A 23,651-nucleotide genomic window follows, 5' to 3' on the forward strand; every position below is an offset into this window, starting at 1 on the left:
TGAAATTAATTCATAACAACATTAAAAATACAAAAATACAAAAAAAGCTTAAAAGAACATTTATATTTTTGTTGTTTTTTCATGGACGCCAGTTTTCATTTTGTTTTCTTTTTATTTTCATTCAAGTAAAATGTCTTTTTTGTGTGGCCTTCATTTTTGTTTTTTGTTTTCAAGGCCTAGTTAGTACTACTAGAAAGGATTTAAGAATAGCTTGACTCATCCTTGGCTGCATTACTTTTCTATAATGAATGAACCTAATCAGGAAGTCCAGTGTGAGTCTTGGCCTGGAGACCACAGTTAGGTTCAGAATGAAGGGCAGTCAGACTGCATTAGTGTCGGCCTCTCACACCAAACCTGCTGAGGAGAGCCGAATGTCAGCAGCCTGGTTGGTCATTACACATCTTTCTCATCAAAATCCCCCCTGCACTCGTGCTCTTAAAACTCATAAATGAGAGGATCTCTCTCATTCTCTTTCTTTCATTCTCTCTCTCTCTCTCTCTCTCTCTCTCTCTCTCTCTCTCATTCTCTTTCTTTCATTCTCTCTCTCTCTGTCTTTCTTTCTTTCTTTCTTTCCCCCCATGTGTTCACATGTGTTGTGAGTGTGTGGGTGAGAGTGAGGATCTCTCAAAATTCATCAGTACCTTTTAAGCGAGAATATGTGTGTGTGTGTGTGTGTGTCCCTCATTTTCGTGATTGCCTTTATAAGCTCTGTTGTGCATATTAATGCGGGCACACATGCTTAAACAGTGGAGATGGCAGGAACGTTGCATTTGTTTGTATATATTTTCTGTATCTCTTCAGAGAAATGCGTGGGTGAGAGCTATCTACTTAAGGTGTTCCATCGTTTTCGTATCTTTCATTTCGTATCTTTCCCACTCCTCTCCAGTGCATGACTCTCTGGCTGCATTGTGTGAGAGAGGACATTCTGAGACATTTTGTGGTCTGTCCTTGTAATCATGGCAAACGCTCTGTCAGTTTGCTCAGTGAGAGAGCCATCACTGCTCCTCTTGCACTGTACTCCTGCCAAGCTGCAGCCCGAAAGGCTGAAAGCACTGGGAAACGCGTGCTGCCATCAGCTGCTGCTGCGAAAGCTGCTCGTCCACAGCATCAGATGGGTCTTCTTTTGTGGTGAACACAAAAGCTCCCCTCACCCTGTAAACACACACCACCCATCTCTCAGACAGAGACTCTTATTGATGTCTTGGCCGGGCTGTTTGTGTGAAAACCCTGTGATAATCAGTTCAGATGTCTGTTTTAGTGAGAGGAACGGTGGGAGAAGAAGACTACACACAGGGCTGACGGCTACTGAAGCCGTGCCAGCAGCGGTGTCTGCTTGTGTTTGGAATCTGGAGCTTGGCCATCATACTTTGCCAGTTTCTATAGTGCTTACATAGATATGGTGTATTGCTGATCTGACCTTTTTCATTTCCTTGTGTTCTACAGATGAGGGCCCCTACACTAAACACTCTAACCCCTCCAGACCACCAGATGGCGCTCTGGCCATCAGGAGACAGAGTATTCCAGGTAAACAAAATCACCTTTCACCTCATTCAGCTTCTTTGCTACCCGTACTCATTTACATAGGTTATTATCATATGAAAATACACCTTTACGTAGGTGTGTTTAGGATATAAGAATACTTAATACACTACATTTCTGACACAATATTACTCATCACTTCTATTTTTTAAATTGTTACCTAAATAAGGTGTAAATTACTAATTTTCTTTAGAGAAATAAAAATTGCAAATAAACAGAAAAGTGAGGGATCACAGTGTGTCTGTATGTTTTAAGAAAACGCTGCATTGTGACTATCTTGCACTCACTCTCTGGAGAATGGGCTGGAAGGGTTATGAGCTCCTTTTAAAAGACAGTTCCCTGACCGTGAGCAAGCCTTTCTTGCCAAATTTTAAAAGAACTGATCTATGGCTTTGGCCAGTTCAGTGACATGACAAATGAGTGTTCACTTCCTACAAAATCACACTACACAAACCATAGTGCATTGTAACGGAGGCCCAACTTTTATGTGTCTGCTGAGACGCTTAGTCCTTTTGAAGTGGCGGCGAATTTTTTTGAGGCGAGGAGAACTCTCAGTGGTTGTAAAATAAAAGGCCACGATAATCTCAGCACTTGCAGCCATAAGCGCATTGAAGCCATCTTCACAAGTCATCAGTAGTTAGACTCGGGGCCCCTATGAAGAGTCGCTTTCGTCTCTTAGAAGTGTCTTGTGCCTTTCTTTTAAGAGAGATTAGAAGCTGTTTTTGGAACTGCAGGGGAGTGGTGGTTTTTTGTGATTGTGGGCGTCAGTGGTACGCAGTGAGATGCTGAGTGTTGAGTTAGATAATCGGCCTAGCGCATGATCAGAGGGAGCTGTCACACAGTGTGTCACACTCAAAGTGCGTTGTCTGCTGAATCTGTGCAGTCAATGTAGAGACAAGAAGGTGTGTCACAACATGGAAGGTAATTCTAAAGAGCAACAGTAGTATCGTGTGAATATTTGGTTGTACGACAGCTCTTAAACTGATGCTAATTGGGACTTGGGGCTCATGTTCAAACATAGCTTTTATTAGACATAAAATGATGAAAATAACCTCTCTTTAGTAGATGTTAAATTCTGGTCCTGAATTTTAGATATTTGATTTTACGCGCATCACCAAACAAGCACTTGGCGGCAAATACTGCAACATCATACACCATTTGTTTGTATTTGTGAATGCGTACATATGAGAGGTGAAAATACACAGATCTTTGGTGTACATCAAATTGATTTGATGTATTTAAATCTGATTTTTAAACCGATTTACACTGAGGAGAGGGCAGTTTGAGGATATGTGTGAAGTGTTAATTAGGATTAGCTGTATTTCCCTGGGTTAGCTGTGTTCTGCTTTGTGAACAGTGATGCACGATATAGTGTGTTTGCAGTAACGAAACTATTTGTCCACACAGGGTTTGGTTACCTCAAAACGTAGTTTTACAGTTCAGTGTCTTACGGTCAGAAATTCAAGATTTGTAGACCTCATTGATTTCATGCCTCCTTTTTTAATGGTCAGAAGGTGTTTGTCGTCGAATTGTTTTCAGTTTATTTTTTCTGTATGGTTCTGGTTTACACAGAGGAAGTATTACCATCCGTGAGCTACTCATGAATTAAGTAATTATTAGTTCTTCAAGGCCTGGTTGCATTAAGCATTAGTTGTCTGGTCCAGTGAGTACATACGAACTCTACAAAAAGTCTTTCAGTTGTGTTTGGTCTCCAAAGACTTGTAAGGCTGCTTGCAAGTAGAAATGTCTTGAATTTTTAAATGCTCCATTAAAAATATATGGCAGTATCAGAGAAATGGCTTCCTGCTGTATCTGACAAAGGACTCTTTATCTCGTGGCATAAATTCCTTGGGAATCCTACCTTGGGATGAGGTAGGAAATGTGTGGCTTTTCAGGATTTCTGCCTTCCAACTTCTCACGCTCTGAGGAATCCTCCAAATCCTTCAGATATTGCTTAATGGAAAGATGGAGGATGACTACTGGTTTTTGTTTCATATTCAGTTTTCCAAAATGACGTCCATCTTTTTCTTATCTTTTTTCCCCACTGTGACAGAGAATGCTCACTTCACAATATTAACAGCCTAAAGCTTCATTTTCATTTTAAGAACAGTAATGTGATTGATAACTATCTGTTTTCATCTGACTAACAGCACCAAGGGCTGTCTAAGATCTGTGAGTATGAGAAGGTTGTATATATTATGTAAATATGTACATGGATGGTGATGCTTAGAATCATTTAGCATCCAGCCACTGCCCTCCTTCCAACACGCTTTTGTTTTCCTGGTTCAGAGTTAACAGACTCGTAAAGGAGAGAAAAGTTCTCTGTGGGTCCAAAACACAGTTTATCTATACCAGCATGAAAATAAGCCCCACACACCAGCACTTAGAGAAATGCAGCATCTTGAGCTAAGCTACCCATTTTCCCAACAGCCCTTTGACATTCTCATTTGCGTTTGAAATGCCACGATAGGCATTTCAGTCCAAGCTAGAAAGAGCGTAGTGTCTGTTTCCGTGGCGATAATGCTCTGAGTGGACTTTCCAGCAGAGCTAAGAATGAAGCCTAGGAAGGTGAGAAGCTAGGACATGGCTGTATCAGTGTGAGTCAGCATTTTAAGGAAACTGGGATACATTCTGTAAACACAAAACTGTACCTTCTCTCACATATATAGTACAAGTACCTCGCTGAGGTGTCTTGTTTTTAATTTGATGTTATCCGACTTATTCTCCAGCATAGATTATATTTAGCATCTTCATGCGATGGTAGAACTGGACCATTACTCTGTGTTGTTCAAAAGTTTTTGTTTGTTAAATGGCCTTTGTTATTCTCTTCATTTGTATCTAATGCTTACATACATGAATTTACAGGTTTGATGAAACTGTCCCTCCCCAGTGGGATAATCAGGAGCCATCTCCTGGGGTTAAATCTTCACAGCTGTTAGATTAATGATAAGGCAGTTTGCTCTGTCAGCTGATTTTATATGCTGGGTAGCATTCCATATATCAGGCATCTGTAATAAATTTTGCTTCCATCACCCAGCAAAACTCCCTGCCCCAAGCTTGGCACTTTCCCCTCTTCACATCCTGACGCTCATGCCTGTACATGATTGAACATTAGCAAAGGGAAAATCCATTATTAAATTCAAACATGAGGCTTGTCAAACTGTGACAGTAAATCACCTTTTCAATTATTAATTTGATCAGTTGTGCTGAAAATATTTTGCCAGCTTTTGAAGGGGAAAGATCTTGCTTTTATATTTCTCTGCTTTGCAAAGGAAAAAACGGAAAAAAAAGATGTAATTTCTGGAGCATTCTGATTGATTTCATTACATCAGCCAAGTCATCTTTATTCGTTCTTTGTCTGGTCCTTTCATATTGTTCCTTTTATAGTCTGCTGGAGGGGAATCTGAAACATCCACTAGCCCACCTGCTGTTTACTGCAACCCCTCAACCTGATTCGTGACTTTGGGCCTATGTCACGCCATGTCCCCTACTGTTCTTATCATTATTACACACTCACCGACATCAGGAGAGTGACATTTTCAGCCATATTTCAGCCAAATTACAGTCATTCCAGTTTGGCATTTTAACAACAGTAGAGCCTTTTCTGTAAATTTGTCATCTGTTGTTTGAGTTTCCTTTGGAAAGGAGGGAAAGTGTGGTTAAATTAATGATGTATGTGGCTTTTAAAAAGATAGTTATGATGTTTCAAAAAGATTTTTTTTCCCCTAAATATTTAATTATTGAAGATACATTAAGGTGGCATCTGGTTGATTGCATAAATGCTACCTTTCACTCACAAAATGACATGCGCTCAAAACATGTTTCAGAAGGGTTACAGCATTTACCTCCACATTTCAATGCCACATGGTCAGTGCATTCATACCTTGCCCAGTATGTGCTTTCTAAAATGCACAGCTCCTAGCACCATCTTTTCATTTAAAGCTGTCACACAGTCCGTCAAAAATCTTTCTCTGATCTGTCCAGCACAGGTAGAACTGACAGGCATCGTTGAGTCAGTCTCTCTCTGTTTTCTCTCCCTTTCCTTCTCTCTCTCACTCACTCTCTCTCACTCTCTCTCTCACTCTCTCTCTCTCTCTCTCTCTCTCTCTCTCTCTCATTTTCTCTGTCATCCTGCCTCTCTCTCCTTCCATTGCTCGTGCCATTTTAAGAGGTCCCCAAACGCCCCATGCCCCAAACATTATCTCCTCTGCTTAAAAAATCTATCAGCCTCCCAAAATATGATGGCTCTCTGTGGGTTGCCTGTGGCTGGAGTGAAATAGAGACTGAGAATCGAACAGCAGGAGCTGGTAATAGAATTAACTTATCATCTTATGCACCTGTCACAGTCCTGCCCTCATGCCCTGAAGCATCCCTCCATGTGATTCGAGCACAGGGTGTCCATGATTTTTTGGGATATTATAACAGAAACTGAGAAACCCATGCTGAGAGGACCGTCTTTCCCGGGTGTCATTTCTGTAACATTGCGACGTTTTGGTGACAGAGCGTCAGTTTGTGTCATTAATGAGTTGACACACACGTAGACATCGTGTGACCTCGGCTGGGCATCCTCCCACAGCTGCGTGACAGAGCCTTCTCCCAGGCCGACAAACAGGACTGAGATCTCTGTGAGAATAGACAGGACTGGAGAGGTAGCCACACGCTGCAGCTGCAGCACCTTACAAATACAGACTTTCAAAATGACCACTTTTGCTTCGGATACCGTGGCTATAATCCTCAAAAGATTATTTTACAATGTTATTGTACTGTGTGTGTGTGTGTGTGTGTGTGTGTGTGTATGTGTGTGTGTGTGTGTGTATTTATGTGTCAGTGTGTGTGTGCAAGTCTTTGTCTTCACATGTGTGCTTACACTGAAGAAACTAATGTAACATGCATAAGATTTTAGCAAATGACACAATAAATGAATAAATCAAACTATTTCTTTGTCAGACAGATGAAATAAGGGAGATGACAGTATAATTTTTCCCTGTCAGGAGTCCCTCAGAGAACCACAGTTCTTTTTAATCAAATTATTTGATGAAGGCTGAAGGCAAATTAAACAGTTCTTCCACAATTAATTATCAGAGACCTCACAGAAAACATGAAATACATGATAGATTGAACCCTCCTTCAAATATTGAATTCCATTTTTCCTCAGGATAAGACGCTCCTTATTTTCAGTTGCTTCTGTATTCTCACTCTTCCTACACACACATGCACAGAGGCAAACAGTCACACACACACACACACACACAGATAAACACACACGTGCGCGCGCACACACACACACACACACACACATACCACACACACACATACCACACACACACACACACACACAAATACATTGTTTAGCACTCTCCTTTGGTGCTGTGCAAGCCCTTCATTATTCTGTGTTAATTACTTCTCTCCTCCTCTCTTTGATGTGTCAACATGTTGAGTTTAGATCGGGTCCTGTTCTATGTACCCTCATCCAGAGTAGTTTGCTCTTTCACATGGAGGTCACAAAGACATTCAGAAGCAAGCCAAGTATTGACAAGTCCACTAACCCCCTTCTGTCCTGGGTCAGACACTGAACATTACCCCCCTGCCCTGGCCATATGGCGGGAGTATTGATTCAAGGCGTGACACCAATACAACATCTTTTTTCTTTGGCTCATTATTACTGCCATCATTTGTATGCCATAGGTATCTCTGTCATCATAATCTTCTGTTGCCATACCAACCTGCTGCCTATAAATTCACATAATGGCCCAAAGATGAGTGTCCGCCAGTGAGTGAGGATGAAGAGTAAGGAGAGCAGACCATATGCAAACAATAGTTTGTATATTTTTCAGTGTTGGTTTCAGAGCATCACCAGACTTAGGATCATTTTATTAGACTTGTAGATGTGATGTCCTCTTATTCCGACAGGCTAACAAAACACTGTTTTCAAACTGCTCTTCAGTTTGTTGCACCCTTGAGAGATGATGCTACTGAGCGCAACTCTTTTTTCAATGAAAGGTTTGGTTCAAAATTCACTTAGTTTTTCTGCCACTGAACAATTTGTCCTCTGAAACTTTTTCTGTTATTTGTCCAACAACAGGTTAGCTAAACAATTGCGTCATATATATGACATATGAGATATATGATATTATATATATGTGTGTGTGTGTGTGTAAGATATATGATAATTAAATGCATTTTAAACTTTTTTCAAATATATTGAAAAAAAACATCTAAACATCTTGTTACTTTCTAATAGGTCTTTTAGGATTTTGACTTTTAAGAGCATAGCACGTTTTGAGTCTCACATTCCCTCTGTGAACATTCTGAAATCTCATCTGTGAATTTCACTCTGCGAAAACACTGAGATATAGCCTGAGTTCAGCCTATATCTGCAAACTCAACTCTTATGAGTCTTCACACTATGGAAATAGCACTTGCTCATACACCTCTTTTTCTCTGTCTCTCTGACACATTTTTAATGAAGATATACATTTTTTCTATCATCAGTTTTCAGAGCCTTGGGGCATGAAAGGCCTGTGCTCTCTAAACTATTGCTCACATTTCTCCATAAATGAGAGAGAAGGAGGAAGAGATTGGGGGGGGGGGGGGGGCCCTATCGCCTATTACTTTCCTTTCCTCCTGTGGGAAGCGGAGAAGCAGCATGGCTAATCCCTTATTTTTATTTCACGCTCTCTGATAGAGATGGCATGGTGAACGAGGGGAGATGATCCTATTGTGTGTGTGTGTGTGTGTGTGTGTGTGTGGAGAGCAGGCTTGAGCTCCAGGGAGGGATTGAATGACAGTGGATCGATGTAGGGGTGGTGAGGAGGAGAGTTTGGCGGGACATACTGCCTGACCAGCAAATATGTGATGTCAGGGTCAGAGAGGGAGAGAGAGAGAAAATGTGGGCTGAATGAGAAAGAAAATGGAAAAGAGAGGGATGGCATGAACGTGAGAGTGAGAGAAGAGTGGGTGAGGGATCGACCAGAGAGGATGTGAGGGGTGCGTGAGAGTAATGAGGGAGAGTATTGGAGAGAGAGTGAGAGAGAAAAGAAGATGAGTAAATGTGAGGAGAGAGGTCTGTCTGTCCTCATAAACAGCTCTTAATTACTGGTTGGGGCTTTAGGAGAGAGGGAGGCTGACTCCTCCAGAGCAGGGCTGCAGCATTTGCACGGCAGCCTGATAATAGGTATCACAGCTGCCTGATGGGAGAGGAGGGGCATGGCGGCGGACAGCTGTAGCCTCCTCAGTTTCCTTTGCTCCTCTGCTCCTCTCATCCCCTGCCTGTCTTCTTCTCCACCCGCCTCCTTCCCTCTCTCTTCCCCTCTCCTGTCCGTAGATGAGTTTAAGGGCTCCAGCATAGTGGAGCTGATGAAGAAGGAGGGCACCACCCTGGGCCTGACTGTGTCCGGCGGCATCGACAAGGACGGCAAGCCTCGAGTGTCCAACCTGCGCCAAGGTGGAATCGCTGCTAGGTAACTCCCTGAGTTTGTATGTGTGTGTGTGTGCGCGCCTGTGCGTGCGTGTACATGTGTATGTGTCAGAGCTGGGAATGATATTTCTTTGTTGGTGTGTTTAGCTGGGTTTTGTTGTTTTGTTGGTGTGAGGATAAATACAAAGGAGACAGCTGAATGTTGCTGTGTATGTTTGAAATTGTATTAGTGTTACACAAGGAGTAAAGGAATGTGTGTGTGCGTGCGTGTGTGTGTGTGTGCGCACACACACGTGATTGCATGCATGCATGCGCACAGGCAAGGAGATGCTATATAAATCAATTTCCCCATAAACCCTAGTTCCCACAGGAAAACTCATGCAACATGCGTGCGCGCGCACACACACACACACACACACACACACACACACACACATGCACACGCATACACACACATACCTACCATCGGTTTTCAGTCACAACCTACAAAGGTTGGGGATGAAACAGTAAACAGGAATGCCCCCTGTATGCACTCCTTACATGTTTATGCATATTTTATACCGGCCAGACATGGATCTATATGTGAAAGGTGCCTTAGACAGAATCCTAATGTGACACTGCCTCCAGAATGTAGCACTGTAGAGCTGAATAATTTGTGAGGTATCCTCTGCCAAAATATTGGACAATGTGATTTTCAGTGCATTGCTCTATTAGTTTATGATCATTCTTAAAAAAATGTTTCACTAACTACACATTGATCTGACATTATTGTGCTGCGTGTTCAATTAGATAAATAACAATCTGATTGTGAATGAGTCGTAATGATGCAGTTATGTATATATGTGCAAGTGTGTGTGTATCACAGGCATTTTTATGGTCTTTGTGACATGACATCCTGTTCATTTTTCAGTCTCTCCAAAACAAAGCTGTGTTTTTATCCCCTTTTGAATAGCTATCAAAGCTCTGAGCTCTTCATCTGACTCCTGCTCATCTTATCTGTACCTCTCCTCTCTCGTTCTCTCCCTTTACTTCCTGTCTCTTTATTATCCTGTCCCTGCCCACTCGTTCCCATCTCCCTCTCGTGCCCTCCATCTTTTCTCTTCTCTCTCTTTTCATATCTCTTCACATGCATCCTCTCTAAGAACACCCTCTCTGATCTCAGCCTCTCTAGCATCGCCAGTGCTTTCTAATGCCATTTCCTCTGTTGTGTTTTCCCATCTCATTGTCTTGCAGGAGTGACCAACTAAATGTTGGGGACTATATAAAGTCCGTCAATGGGATCAACCTAACTAAATTCCGCCACGATGAGATCATTAGTTTGTTGAAAAATGTGGGCGAGAGGGTTGTCCTGGAGGTGGAATATGAACTCCCACCCGTTTGTGAGTACTAGCACATCTTAACATTTTTAGAGTATGTACAGATGACACACAGATAGTATAAAAGCAGTGGAACACCAGCTGATACATCTATATTCCTCTATATCCTTTTTATTTAGAGTCAGAATCAGAATCATTTTGGGTCAGCATGGTGGGCAAGCTCAATTGAACAGTTTCAATAACATCAAACACAGGCAAATATTAACATCACATTAGACTTTCAACATCACATTAGACCTTAGAAACAATGACTAGCACAGCAGAGGGTGTTCACAGATGTCACAAGACAAAATTCACAGACAGTATTCACAGACAACATTTACACAGGAGAATTTACAGATGCCACAAGACAAAAATTCACAGACAATATTTACAAGACTGGCATAGGAGCTTTAAGTGCAGGTACCTCTGTCAAGGGTAGAAAGAAGTGTTCAGAGTTCTTATTGCAGTGGGGGGGAAACTGTTTTTAAAACGGGATATTTAGGTGGGTGGGGACCGATAGCGCCACCTAGAGGGCATCAGCTGGAAGAGGTGGTGAGCAGGGTGAGAGGGGTCAGAGATTTTTTTTGGGGGAGGGGGGCATTTAGTTGACAAATGTTTGTTGGTAGTTCATTCAAATCATCTCAGAAATCCTATAAATTCTGCCTGCTGCTGACTGACGTGTAAGGTCCCTTTACTGCTGGCTTTGTTGCCAAGCATGTGCTGATGTTAACCTATAAAGGAAATTGTTGAGCTTCATATAGAAGTTGTGTGCAAAATGGTTAATAGAGGCTGTATGTTCTCTTCATGTTATCAGCCGTTCAAGGCTCAGGAGTTATGTTTAAAAACGTGGAGGTGACATTGCACAAGGAGGGCAACACCTTTGGATTTGTCATCAGAGGTATGTACATCCACACTCATCATAAAAACCCATCCGCACTACCTGGTTGAATTCTGAAAAATGTAGATTCATATTAAAATGTAGATTTTTTTTTCCCAATAACGGGCTGCTCTGAGTGCTAATGGGGAGAGGAGAGGGGCCAGAACGCCCACGTCTCCAACATTCCATTTCCACTTATTTCACTGTTTGCCGAGTAGCATTTGGGGCTTCATTAAAATGAAATAGAACAAATTTTTCAGACAACCCCAAAATGGGGAACTCTTTCAAGACTGAGTACAGTTAACTTCAAGGTCATGAAGCGCCCAACTCTTTTTTTTTTTTTTTATAAATGAAAGAACTCCGCTCTGAAGATTTTCTTTTTATCTTGGAAGGCCTATGTTTGAAGCCATACGATTTTTAAGTTTTCACTGCCTTTGAGAACCCATTTTTTTTTGTCCACCGTTCTCTTTTTTCCATTTGTATATGAAACATGTCGTCCTACAGCAAACGAGAGATTACTGTGGGCCTCCTCTGAACGTTTTTTTTTTTTTTTTTTAAACCACGACCAAAACATGAATAGGGTATTTGTCATAAGCATTGATCGTACAAAGAACAAATGTTGAATGCATTTTCTCTGGATGTTTCATAAGTTCTGTTTCATTTTTTTTTCACCATAGGGGGTGCCCATGAGGACAGGAACAAATCTCGCCCTGTTGTCATAACAACTGTCAGGCCAGGTGGCCCTGCTGACAGGTGAGATGATGATCCTGATTCCAGAATCTCAGACATGAATATCAGTGAGACCCAATAGCTCATTTAGCTGATAGTTTAGCACATGCCAATCCTGTTTTTTTTTCTTTTTTTAAAATAATATGTGTACTGTACACTTGGCTTGTCTGAAAAAAATTTGATTGCATATTTTAATAAATGTATTTTGTTAGTGTTTGTTATTATTTTTTTTATATGTAATACTTATGGAATTTCTTTCTGTTCTTCTTTTTCATCTTCTTGTAAGGTACTTTGAGCTGCAATCTTAGCTGTAACAAATACACCCTAGTTTTATTTGAAACGTTAAGACTATGATTTGTAGTAACTGTTGATAGATTTAGAGAACAGCTGATGTTTATTCACCACTTGATACACATCGATTGTATAGTCACAATATTAGAGATGCTGACCATTTAGTCCAAACCGCTAAATATGTCTTTGGAGCCCGTGTGTATCTTGAGCTCCATAGCGACCACATGCAAATGACATTTAGGATTTTGTCTCTGGGTGTGGTGGAGTGTGTGGGGGAGTCCGATAAAGAAGGAAGACAGTTGTCTCAAGAGCTGCAGAAATACTTGAAAGGCTCCGAACAGCAGTTGCAAAAGGGCAGAATCCCTGTCATTAAGCCCCAATGACCCAAACAAAGTGATAAAGTGCACCGGTGGAGCAGGAGCCCTGGGGTGGGCCCGGCTGGAATGACCTCATGGCTGGTTAACTTCCCTCTCACTTAAAGGCATTCTCTGGGCATTTTAACTCTAGTCATGTTCAAGAGGCCATAGATCTTGGTAGAAATTAAGATGTGTGAGTGTTAGCCTATTGGATGGCTCTATCTGAACCATTGTAAACTGTGCTGGAGCCAAATCTGTCTTGGTGGTTGTTTTGCTTTTGAAAAAAAGTGCAGGATATAGTTGTACCATGTTGCAGAACCCCAGTAGCACATTTTAGGGATTAAGAGCCTTGCTCAAGGACATGATGACAGATCTGTTTTTGAGGGATTTTTGAGCTCATCTGCTCCTGGCACTACCACCCTTTGATCTACCCACCGCCAAATACTTGTCCCTGAAACAGTAGTCAGCCATTGTTAGTACGTTTTAAAGAAAAAAATCTTTCTCATTGTGGTCAAACCTAGAGCTTTCTGTAATTCTTCCTAAACAGTGTCGCACTTTCCCTCTTTCCAGGGAAGGCACAATCAAACCGGGCGACCGGCTCCTGAGCATCGACGGAATCCGCCTGCACGGCACATCTCACGCTGAAGCCATGAGCATCCTCAAACAGTGTGGGCAGGAAGCCACGTTACTCATCGAGTATGATGTGTCAGTCATGGGTAAGGCCATAGTCATGGTCGGAAAAGGCCACGCGTAGATCGTACAGTCTGCCCTTAGACAGTATTGATCAGAAACGCCAACAATCTCTTCATCTAAAAACTGCCAAGAAATAGTATATTCAATCTGCACATTTTTATTTCATTTATTGTATGGTGAACAGGCTTCTGCAGAATATTTTTCTTTTAGTTTTACCCTTCTGTTGAGTGCGTTACATGGAGGAAATGGAACTGGAAAGGTTGGAGTGGCCAGTACCCACTCCTCAGTGTAGTTTCTTTCATGTATGCATACTATCTGCACTCATGAAAAGGCAAGCCTTGTCACTACGCTATGTGACCTTCTGGAGTTGCATTTTAAGAGCAGGACACACAGTGCTACCAACCACCACTGTGCCCAATTAATGTGATTTTGCTCACAGTTTGAAGCTTTGAAAATAACCTTAATAATCTGTAGAGACAACTCAGTTTGCCTATGGTTGCCACTGTCATATGTTTAAGTACTAGCTACTCTGGGCCTCCATCCAAATCTTTTCAGCCTCTCCAGCTCGTCATCCCGTGCAATTTACGCTTTCTGGCTGTCTCACAGACAATAAAGAGACCTTGATTAAGAAGGACCACTCTAGATGGCTAAAACTTCCAACATTAGCCGTGATTTACAACCTCCTTTCCAGGACAGCGAGACAACCCTATCGCAGTCGTTCAAAAACAGTTCGGCAGCCCCTCACAAACACTCATCAATTTGTCGCTCTCTTTTTCGTAGTAGTGCTCGGTTAATCAGCAATCCCCTGTCATAAGGGTGCCAACCACATGATCGAAAGAGTTTCCACTTCCTGCATTATTAATGGCAACGACATCCATTTTTCATCTGTTAACGCTGAGCAGGGTTGTCAGTAGGGTTGGTTGATGATGGGCGTATGTTGATTCAGGATTTCCCAGCAGGTGGAGAGTGTGTAGGGCTCTCCATCTCTAACTGTCTTGTGCGCCCTGGTTAAGGCTTGTCCTCTCCCTCAGTCCAAGACTGTCCATAAAGCCATGCCTAATCACACTGCTTCCAGTACTAACCACAACAGTGCAGCCATCAGATAGCAGCCAATCTCATCAACTGAGTCCTGGAGTTTATAGCCCTGTAAGTCCCCATAAATTAGGTTTTGCTCACTCTCAGGCTCTATATTTTGTTTGTTAATGCTTTTTTAAAAATATAACTGTTTACACAGCATTGAAATTTTCTTGTTGCACTTTTATGTTTAATAGCTTCAAGCAAGTTTTGAATGAATGCAGCAAATCACAGGGGATACCCAGCAAATATCTAGTTTCACACCCACCCATAGTGCAGACCTGCTGCTTTTCTGTGTCTGCCGGTTGTGCCATAGCTCCTCACAATGGGTGTTTGGTAATGTGAGTGTGGGGAATGAGAGCTTCACAGGGCTTTCCTCCCCCTGCATACTGTGCCCAAGATGTATGGGCTAATCAGAGCTTTTAGTGTCAACCATAACCAAGCAGTGATTACAACCATTAGGCTTTTACAGGCACTCCTGCCACTCACTCAGTTCTTATTAATGGTTTTATGTGTGTGTGTGTGCGCGTGTGTGCGCGTGTGTGTGCGTGTATGCACTTAAATGTTGTTTGTGTGTGTGTATGCACTTAAATGTTGTTTGTGTGTGTGTGACTAGGTATAAGCCCAAATGAACAGATTTGCCACTGTCTGTTTGTTCCTGAACTTTCCTACCTCCCTTTCCTCACAGACTCCATAGCCACAGCATCTGGTCCACTCCTGGTAGAAGTGGCCAAGCCTATGGGCTCCAGTCTAGGGGTGGCGCTCTCTACCTCCATGTACTGCAACAAGCAAGTTATCATCATTGACAAGGTCAAACCTGCAAGTATAGCTGACAGGTAATTAAAGGATCATCTATCCGCACTCAGCACAGTACTGGTCGGAGGAAGGTGGCAATTTTCAAGATGGCACCAATGGCTTTTATGATCTCATTGTTCTCTGATTGGAATCAATGTGCTAGGAACAAAATGTGTGCAGATAGAATCTGCTGTCTGCCTGAGAAATTTTTAAAGCTTGAGATCTGTAATGCTTAGCTACTAATTATAGAAATTCAATAACTCATCTTGTGCTGACACCGGTGGAAAGGCCTGGAAGAATAATAAAGTTTGCAGAGAGCTGAGTGGGTGAAATACTCTCTACATAGCTAGATTAAGAAGTTGATGATGATTCAGTGCCTTACTCTCTTGAGGAAAATTAGGGATTGCACACAACCTAGAAGTATATGTTTTAAAAAAAGGAGAAGAAATTGGTATTGAGTCCTATCTAGACCCCATTAGCATAAAACCATATAGCATAGACTAAATAAGGGAGGAATTTAATCCTAAATTGCCGATTAATTTGTGACCTCTCGGGTTGCAAAAATAAGCTCATTTTTAACTAATTTTGGTTTTTCAGTTTCTGTGACGCTCCATTTTAGCATGTGTAGCCATATAAGGAAGTCATGTCATTGGATCTGTAGGTGCGGGGCCCTGCACGCCGGCGACCACATCCTGTCTGTAGATGGCACAAGCATGGAATACTGCACACTAGCAGAGGCCACACAGCTACTGGCCAGTGCATGTGAACATGTCAAGATGGAGATTCTGCCCCACCACCAGACCAGGCTGGCGCTGAAGGGCCCTGAACAGGGTAAGAATCCAACACTCAAAGTCGCTTTGAAGCCACCAGTATGTAGATGGACAAGGTATTAGTCAAGGTATTAAACCCTTGTATCATCTTGCAAGCTCAGTTGTTATGTTTTGTGACATGTATTTGAAGCACGTTACTCAATAAATGCAACAACATGGAGCATTCACAAGGACACTGTTTTACTGATGGACTCCATTATGTCAACAGATAGTAGAAACAATTTTTTTTTTATTTTACATTGTATACAACAGTCTGCAGTTGTTTTACACATACATTTTTCTAGCTAACATCCATTATTTGCTCTATGCCTTGTAAATGCTTCTTCTTTGAATGTTTTTAAATCTGGCCTCCAAGAAAAAGGTTTTTCCATTCTATTGTGCATATCTCTCTATTGCAGCTACATCTCTGTTCGTTTGCGTGTTGTTATGGTTATTTGTTATAAACTGATTGTCTGTCTGACAGGCATTATTAAGCTGAGCCACAATGACCAATGTGATAGCGCAAGTTTAGCACAATGGCATTTGTCAAAAGTTTACGATCACAGTAATTCTCTTGGAGGGGCCTATAGATTTCTGTGACATCTAATGTTTTCCCTGTCATGTCTTATATGGCACGGTGAGCTATCACAGAGTTGAGGACAAAGCCACATCACTCGTGTCCCTTCAGATAGGACAGGATTTACACAGTACGACCACCAGTAGCAGATACCAGTTTATCAGTCCTGTGAGATTGTTGTTAAGAGAGGAGTAAAAGAGAAGCAGCAGGCCATTTGACAGTGTTTCCATTCTCAGTGATCTGTATGGCAGAGTTCTAGTACCTTTTTGAGGTTCCCACTGTGGGAGCAGTCTGCAGAGGACACTGCAGTGCTAGGAGAAAAGGGGAGGGGCAGCTATTGCATTTCCCTCTGTCCAACTCATTACTGGTGTGACCTCGGACACTACTTCCACGTGAGCCCCGTTCTCCTACAGTTACAGACGTGAAGAGCAGCACTCAGGCAAACTCATCCATGAAATATTATTAGTAAGAAGAATAAATAGGTTTACTTGGCTCTGGTGCCCAGAGGCGCTATGTCATTGACACAGAATGTTTCTGCCTGCTCATATCACCACGCCGGCACAGACGCTCACACCTCTAGTGTTCACATGCATACAGACACACACACATGCACACAGGCCTTCCATCTGTTCATAGCAACAAAATTCAGCTAAACGAATGCCAGCCAGGCGAGCAAACTGTAGTCAGCTGGCTAATATGAAAGCTGTAGTCAAGCGTGAATGTTCGCTAATTACACACATAGACGCACACACACACACACAGCATGGCTGTGGAGAGATAATGGCTCTCATCCGTCTAAGGTTTCATTACCTGTGGCCATAGCAGGGTTTCCTTAGCATGCCGTGTTGGGTATGCCATGGCACTGCACCAGGCAGACTGATGCTATCAGCATGATGAATCCACAGTCTGCATTTCCAGCACAAACACTGCTGTGCTCCCTCTCCCAGCCCACAGACCTTATCTGGAGACCCTGTCTACATCACTGTGAGCAAACGTGTGCCTAAAATAGAGTGAAGTCAGGAACAGAGAGGGATTGATGTCAGTTCAGGATGTAGTTGTCCATGTCTGAACACTCCTGCTGTGACTAACAGCTCTGTCAGGGGAAGTCGAGTGGCGGCAATATGAGATTTTCGTTTAACAACCAAAGCATCATGCTTTCCCCCAAAACATTTCATGTGTATTGTTTAAACTGATGTCAAATCAATTTTTGTACAGCTGGTTTCTGATTGCAATGGTAATTGCATTATCTGTGTGTATGCTCTCTTGAGAAGGTACCATACAAGCAGTCATTTGTTGGTTTTATGAAAATTCATTGACCATTTTGGCACTTTCGCATCAGTGCCTGCTCCCTTTTCCCTGAAACCTTTGTTCCAGTTCTGGTGTGTGTTTAGTGCATTGTGTGTGTGTGTGTTTGCTCTGGTTGTTGTTGTTGTTGTTGTTGTTGTTGTTGTTTTTTTTCTCATGTCGATGGCACGGCCTGCTCACCCCTTGCCTCTTTCTCCTTCCTGTGGACAGTCAAGGTGCAGCGAAGCAACCGGCCGCTGCCATGGGAGTCCAGTGCCAACAACAACAGCAACTTCCTCCCTTACCAGCACTATAACACCTACCATCCAGACCAGTCTCGCAGCCAGGCCTCCAAGCAGAAATCCTCTCCAAACAACCCCTGTAATGTCATTAGTTCTTGGGTCTTCTCTCCTTCTCACTCAGCCTGTCCTTCCTCTCCGTGCTCTGTGCATGCGATGTTCATGTGCCTGAGTGTGTTGTGCTTTAGAGTCTGTTTATGCTCTTTTTTGTGGGTTTTTCTTTTTTTTTCCTGTTGCTAAAGAGAAAGTAGAGCGGAACTAAACTCCTCTCTGGCTTTGTCATTGTCCCTGAAATGCACTGAGGCTACAAAGTGATTTTTCCTTCTCTCTCTCTCTCTCTCTCTCTCTCCCTCTCCCTCACTCTTTTTGGCATTTATTTTCCATCTGTGGGTGTAGCTGAGCTCTTTTGCCCCAAGGGAAACAGTTTAATAAAGGTGCAGAGTGAAGATACAAACAGGACATTTGCAGTGTGACTTAATTGTTTAGATGTTGTGCTGCTGATGCATAAGATTTATGTGGTAAGATTTAGTGTTGTGGTGGTACAACACCGAGAATGTTGTTCGCTAAAAGGAAGCGGTGAAGCTGATTAGCAGAATTCTAAAACCGGTGTAGAATGTTTAGGGTTGTATAACATCGATCTCACTCTGCCGTTGGATTCCATTGACATCCTGGTCATGTGGCTTTTCCAATTGTTCACAGAAAGGACCTGGATACCATTTATAGCCCCTGTGCTGCTCAGGGATATGTAGCCAATGGTAATTGATAGTATTAGTTCCTAGACTCACATTGTTTTTTTAATTGGCTGAGATGGAGAAACTAAACAGTCCTAAACAAGATCATCTGCTTTCATCTAATTTGCTAGCGTTCGACACTCCACGCCACCTTCACACTCTTTCTGATGTTGTTCATGATCAAGCATTCATACATATGTTTTTTCATCTGATGCGTACACTGCCCCGCACTACCATGATTACATCCGCTCTACACTATAAATTCTACCCATCTTGACCGTATTGATTTCCTGTGCGGGCTCCCTGTGCATTTCAAGGGCAGCGTTTTGTTGTTAGAGATGCACCGAATCCTGCAGTCACTGGGTCCGTTTTTGAAGGAGGCAGAAAGAGGTCACCTCATTCATTAGTCAAAATGTTGCCGGTTACGCGCTGATTTCTATGCAGTAGAAGTTTAATTTTTGTTCAGTTCTCTCTAAACCATCTCCGCAGAGGAATCCCAGTAAGCCGTCTGTTATAACTTTTCTTGTATCGTTAAATTCATTACCAGCTGGATTAAGTGGTCTCACCCATTACAAAATGCAGGTGGACTCTTACAGCTCATTAATTGGCCATGAAGGCTTTGGCAGCTTTATTTGGCTCAGTGTTATAAAGAAGTGAGGCGGCTGCCGTCTGCCTCAATATGCTAACAGGAGCAACCATTTCAAACAGTGCTGCAACCTCCTGTAATCTGTTCACCCAAAGCCCACAATATTCTGTGTGCATGAGCCAAATAAAGCATATTTTTAGAGAAGAGATGCTGTGCCAGAGCAGGATTACTGTGGTTTTGGGCACTAAAGGACTCGGGTCTGAACCATGCTGTCAAATCTGTATTAGCTCTGATTTTGGGATTGCTTTGACATAGACTCAGTTCTGACGGGCTCTGAGATTATGAAAATTATTTTTGTACATGGGAGCTGAAGTTAATCATATCTCTCAACTAAATTTGGTGTTATTAAATTAAGTAACTTTCCCATAGAGACACTTGAGATGATACATTTATAGACGGGCAGTGATGTCTTTGGTTGTCAGTTTATGTCTTGAAGGTACTCATTGTGTTCTTAAAATACTTAAAGTCTTCTTCTTTTTTCTTTCTCTCTCTCACTCTCTCTCTCTCTCTCTCTCTCTCTCTCTCTCCCTCTCTCTGTCTCACCCACAGCACTTTGTTCGTCTTTCTCTCCCACATCCATGAGTGCCTACAGCCTGAGCTCTCTCAACATGAGCACACTACCCAGGAACATGTATCCCACAAGCCCCCGAGGCACAATGATGAGGCGTAAGCTTAAGAAGAAGGACTACAAAAGCTCCTGTAGGTTTCACATTCTTCATATTATGGGAGTTATGTATTTGATCTGTGTTTTTGTTGCGTGTGTGTGTCTGTGTGTGTGCTTTGTGTGTGTACGTGTGTGTGTACTTGTTTTTCCCAACTTAGAAGGACATTTCACTGGGAGCACACTATTCTGCAAGAGATACCTTATCAAACTGAGGTCAAAACCATGGTCTCAAACTGTACAGAAAAAAAACAGTACAAAACTGCCTAGGCGTTTCATTTTCTTTTTTCTTTCACTTTTTTTTTGTTTTTGTATTGTTGTTATCGGGAAAACTAAAGTGTGAAAGTGCTTTTTGGTTAGGAAAGTGCTTTTTGACTTTTTTATTCTTTAATCAAGCATACAAGGTGCGTGTGCATGTGTGTGTGAGGTGAGGGGGTTCTGCTTGCTTTATTTCAGTTTCTTGCCAGTGGAGATTGTGAGTCACCTGTTGGTGACAATTATAATGCACTTTGCCACCATGACAACTCTCTGGTGAATAGCTCATGCCACTGCAGAAACTCATACAGCCATTCATGTGAGCCCAGCTGCATCCACTACCTCTAGCCACATCTGTAGCAAAAGGGGGAAAATACATTTACTTTGGGCTCTGAATGTGAGTGTGTTGATGTACTCAGTTCAGAATCATGTATTTTTTAAATTTATCTTTATTAAGGCTGAGGCAAACGAAAATGACTGTTAATACTGATCTCCTCTGAAGCCACTGCAATTTGTCTTTGCTTTTGTGGTTCCATTTGGCTGTAATCTTGACTTATAATATTGGCTTTGCAATTTTGGGGTCTGTCTTCAGTATGTTCTGCTTTGTGCAGAACACAGAGGAACAAGTAACAGGTGATGCTATGATTAAATGAGAATTCACATCATTTTGGAACTGTATGAAAAAGCATACAGATAGACAGGGCAGTTGTTACAAAGCGACACCTCTGGACTAGGTTTTTGTCAGTTTAATCTATGAATCATGAACATGAATGTGAAAATAACCCATAACTGCCTATGATGCATGTATATCAGTGTTGCTAAATCTCATATCAGGGAGCTGCAACACCAAAAACCTCCATCTCTTTCCTGTGCATGACAGCAGCGGACCTTAATAGCCCTGCATCCATATGATCCAGAAAAACAGGAAAAGAAAGACAGAAAAAAGAGAGACAGAGAGGTGAGGGAAATCACCCGGAGTGGATCCGTTTAGTATTTTGCACCCATCTCCAGCGCTCCATGGTGAGTGGGGAAATTTCACTTCTGGCTACCCCATAATTAGATCCTGAAAGGTATTTTGCATTGTTCAGCCAAGCAGCTTGGCTGATACCAGTCATCACTTCTGCGGCTGATAATGAGCCTGCTGCTCTCACATTTCATGTGAGGAATACTTATCAGCAGCATCAGGAAAGGTGTTCGATAAACACTAAATACTAAATAAACAAGCACTGGGATGTGGAGGTGTGGAAAAAGGCTATTTTCAGTAATACCCATCAGTGGTTGTACTATCCACAATGAGTTTGAGAGGTAACTTCTTGTTTTCCACATGATTCTCTCTGTTCTGGTTTTTTTTTTTCAGTCTTGATGGGTGCCTACAACTGCTCAGTTGTGGTTGCTATGGTGTTTCACTCATGTAGGGCTGGTGTGGCTGCACTCAAAGAAGTCAGCTTCGCAGTGATTGAGCTGTAATTTAAATCCGATACTTGTGCAGCCTCCTCTCCTCTGTTGTCTGTTCAGACAGACTTTGTATCCGTGGAATAGTCAATTCAGGTTACAGTTGTTCCCTGAGGAGACTGTCACATTGGGAAACTAGAAATTTTTTGAGTCTAAATCACAATGTTTTTTCCTGTCATAGGGTTTTGTATGACAAGTACAATAGCTATTGTCAATTGATTTGACAGTTTTTGCAAGAATGTTTTGCAAATAATCACAGGTCATTGTCAAGTCAACTGTCTGGTCTCATGTCCTCATGAAGCCTTCACGTGATGGTGAGACTTTTTAGAGACAATTTGATTATATAGTGGGCTTCTCCAGCTCTTAAATTCTTTTACATTGCATCTGTTTGTAAAAGCTGAGACAATGTGTTTCAACAGTCTAGTGAGATGACTAGAGAGAACCTCCTCCTGCAAAGAAATAATTGATACAAATATTTGGAACACACTCATAAAATGGTATGGCTCACTCTTGTTAAAATGCCTTCGTTTTGGCATTCCCACCATGAAACTCAGTGACATTTTAGCCAGCTGAATGGGTAATAAATGGCTGATGAAGTTGGTGCCGGTAATACTGTTTTATTTTGGTAATACCTCAGTTCATGGCTTTGAATAAGACTGGCTGTTTAATTGAAAGCATTTTTAGTGGGACCATCATGATCCTGGGATTTTTGCCCCTATTGTTTTGTGCCCCGTACCCCTTCCATTAGACTTGGAGCATAGCAGGTTGGGATCTTGTCTCCCATGCATGTAACCATGGCGATTGTAAGCCCAAGATTCTAGTGATGGCCATGGTTAGAATACACAGGGAAAGAGATGTGGAATAGCTAAGTCATCATTTTTGACTGACATTCTTGCATAGACGTGGGGACACAGAGGTGGTGCGTGGAATGTTCTTCCAGAGGCTATGGATGGATGCAGCATCTCTGTCAGTCTCACTGAGAGAAGAGATACCACAGAAAAGGTGCTATGCTTGAGTTTTTTTTTTTTAAGTTTTATTAACAGTTCTGAGTCTGTGAAACTGATAGAGATGCTGCAGAGTCAAAATGTAAACTACTATGATGCATCTCAGTGTGCTGGTTAGAGCACACTGAGAGACAATGTAAAATGTTAAACTGTTGCAAGGGAACAGACAGAGTCAATAGAGATGTGCAAAATATACAGTTTGATCTGAGTACACAGTGTCCTATGAAGCAGGTTTACACACACACACACACACACACACATAAATGCACACACACACACACACAAACACACACACATAAAGCACTCTCCCCGGAGCTTTCCTTAAAAGCTTCCTCTGATGTGTTTTCTAAGCCTTGTTTGCCTCTCTTTTGGGGCTGCCGTCATGCTAGCTTGTCAAATTTCTTCTTGTCTGTTCTCTGTGGTCCAGTGCAGAACTTGCCGAGACTAATGTAGCACGACTAAGGTAATAGCAGCTCCCTTCACTGGGTCCTCATTAGCATAATGTAATTGTTAGCTAATACCCAGACTCCTCACATATGATTTCCATAAGGTGCCATTTTAGACACTAATACTTTCTGCTAGAGATAAATCCAATTACATATAACTGCATTACTAAGTAGTGTTGTTTCTGCATGGCTCTGGTTTTCCCTGGCAAGCACAGGTCAGGCTGTGCCCCAGATGACCTCCCACGTTTTTATATCTTTGATTTGCTGTCAGAGTCAGTTTCATTAATGCTCCAATACTCTTCCAGGATTTTTTCAAAAACATTTGATTTTTGTGTATGCTGTGGGAAGAGCCTAATCT

At 42.1% G+C, this 23,651-nt stretch overlaps 1 protein-coding gene across 1 annotated transcript in view; it reads left to right on the plus strand.

The window, feature by feature from the left end:
- grip1 (glutamate receptor interacting protein 1) overlaps positions 1-23,651 on the plus strand; it is a 95,891-nt gene that overhangs the window by 50,257 nt on the left and 21,983 nt on the right. Inside the window, exons 2-11 of the mRNA XM_030779470.1 lie at positions 1,444-1,524; positions 8,864-8,999; positions 10,190-10,335; positions 11,129-11,212; positions 11,869-11,944; positions 13,138-13,283; positions 15,023-15,170; positions 15,791-15,960; positions 18,031-18,180; positions 20,025-20,174. Of these exons, the coding sequence (XP_030635330.1) occupies positions 1,444-1,524; positions 8,864-8,999; positions 10,190-10,335; positions 11,129-11,212; positions 11,869-11,944; positions 13,138-13,283; positions 15,023-15,170; positions 15,791-15,960; positions 18,031-18,180; positions 20,025-20,174 (1,287 nt within the window). The remainder of the gene's footprint in view (positions 1-1,443; positions 1,525-8,863; positions 9,000-10,189; positions 10,336-11,128; positions 11,213-11,868; positions 11,945-13,137; positions 13,284-15,022; positions 15,171-15,790; positions 15,961-18,030; positions 18,181-20,024; positions 20,175-23,651) is intronic.

Source organism: Chanos chanos, chromosome 1 (genome assembly GCF_902362185.1).
Source record: "Chanos chanos chromosome 1, fChaCha1.1, whole genome shotgun sequence".
Classification (NCBI taxonomy): domain Eukaryota; kingdom Metazoa; phylum Chordata; class Actinopteri; order Gonorynchiformes; family Chanidae; genus Chanos; species Chanos chanos.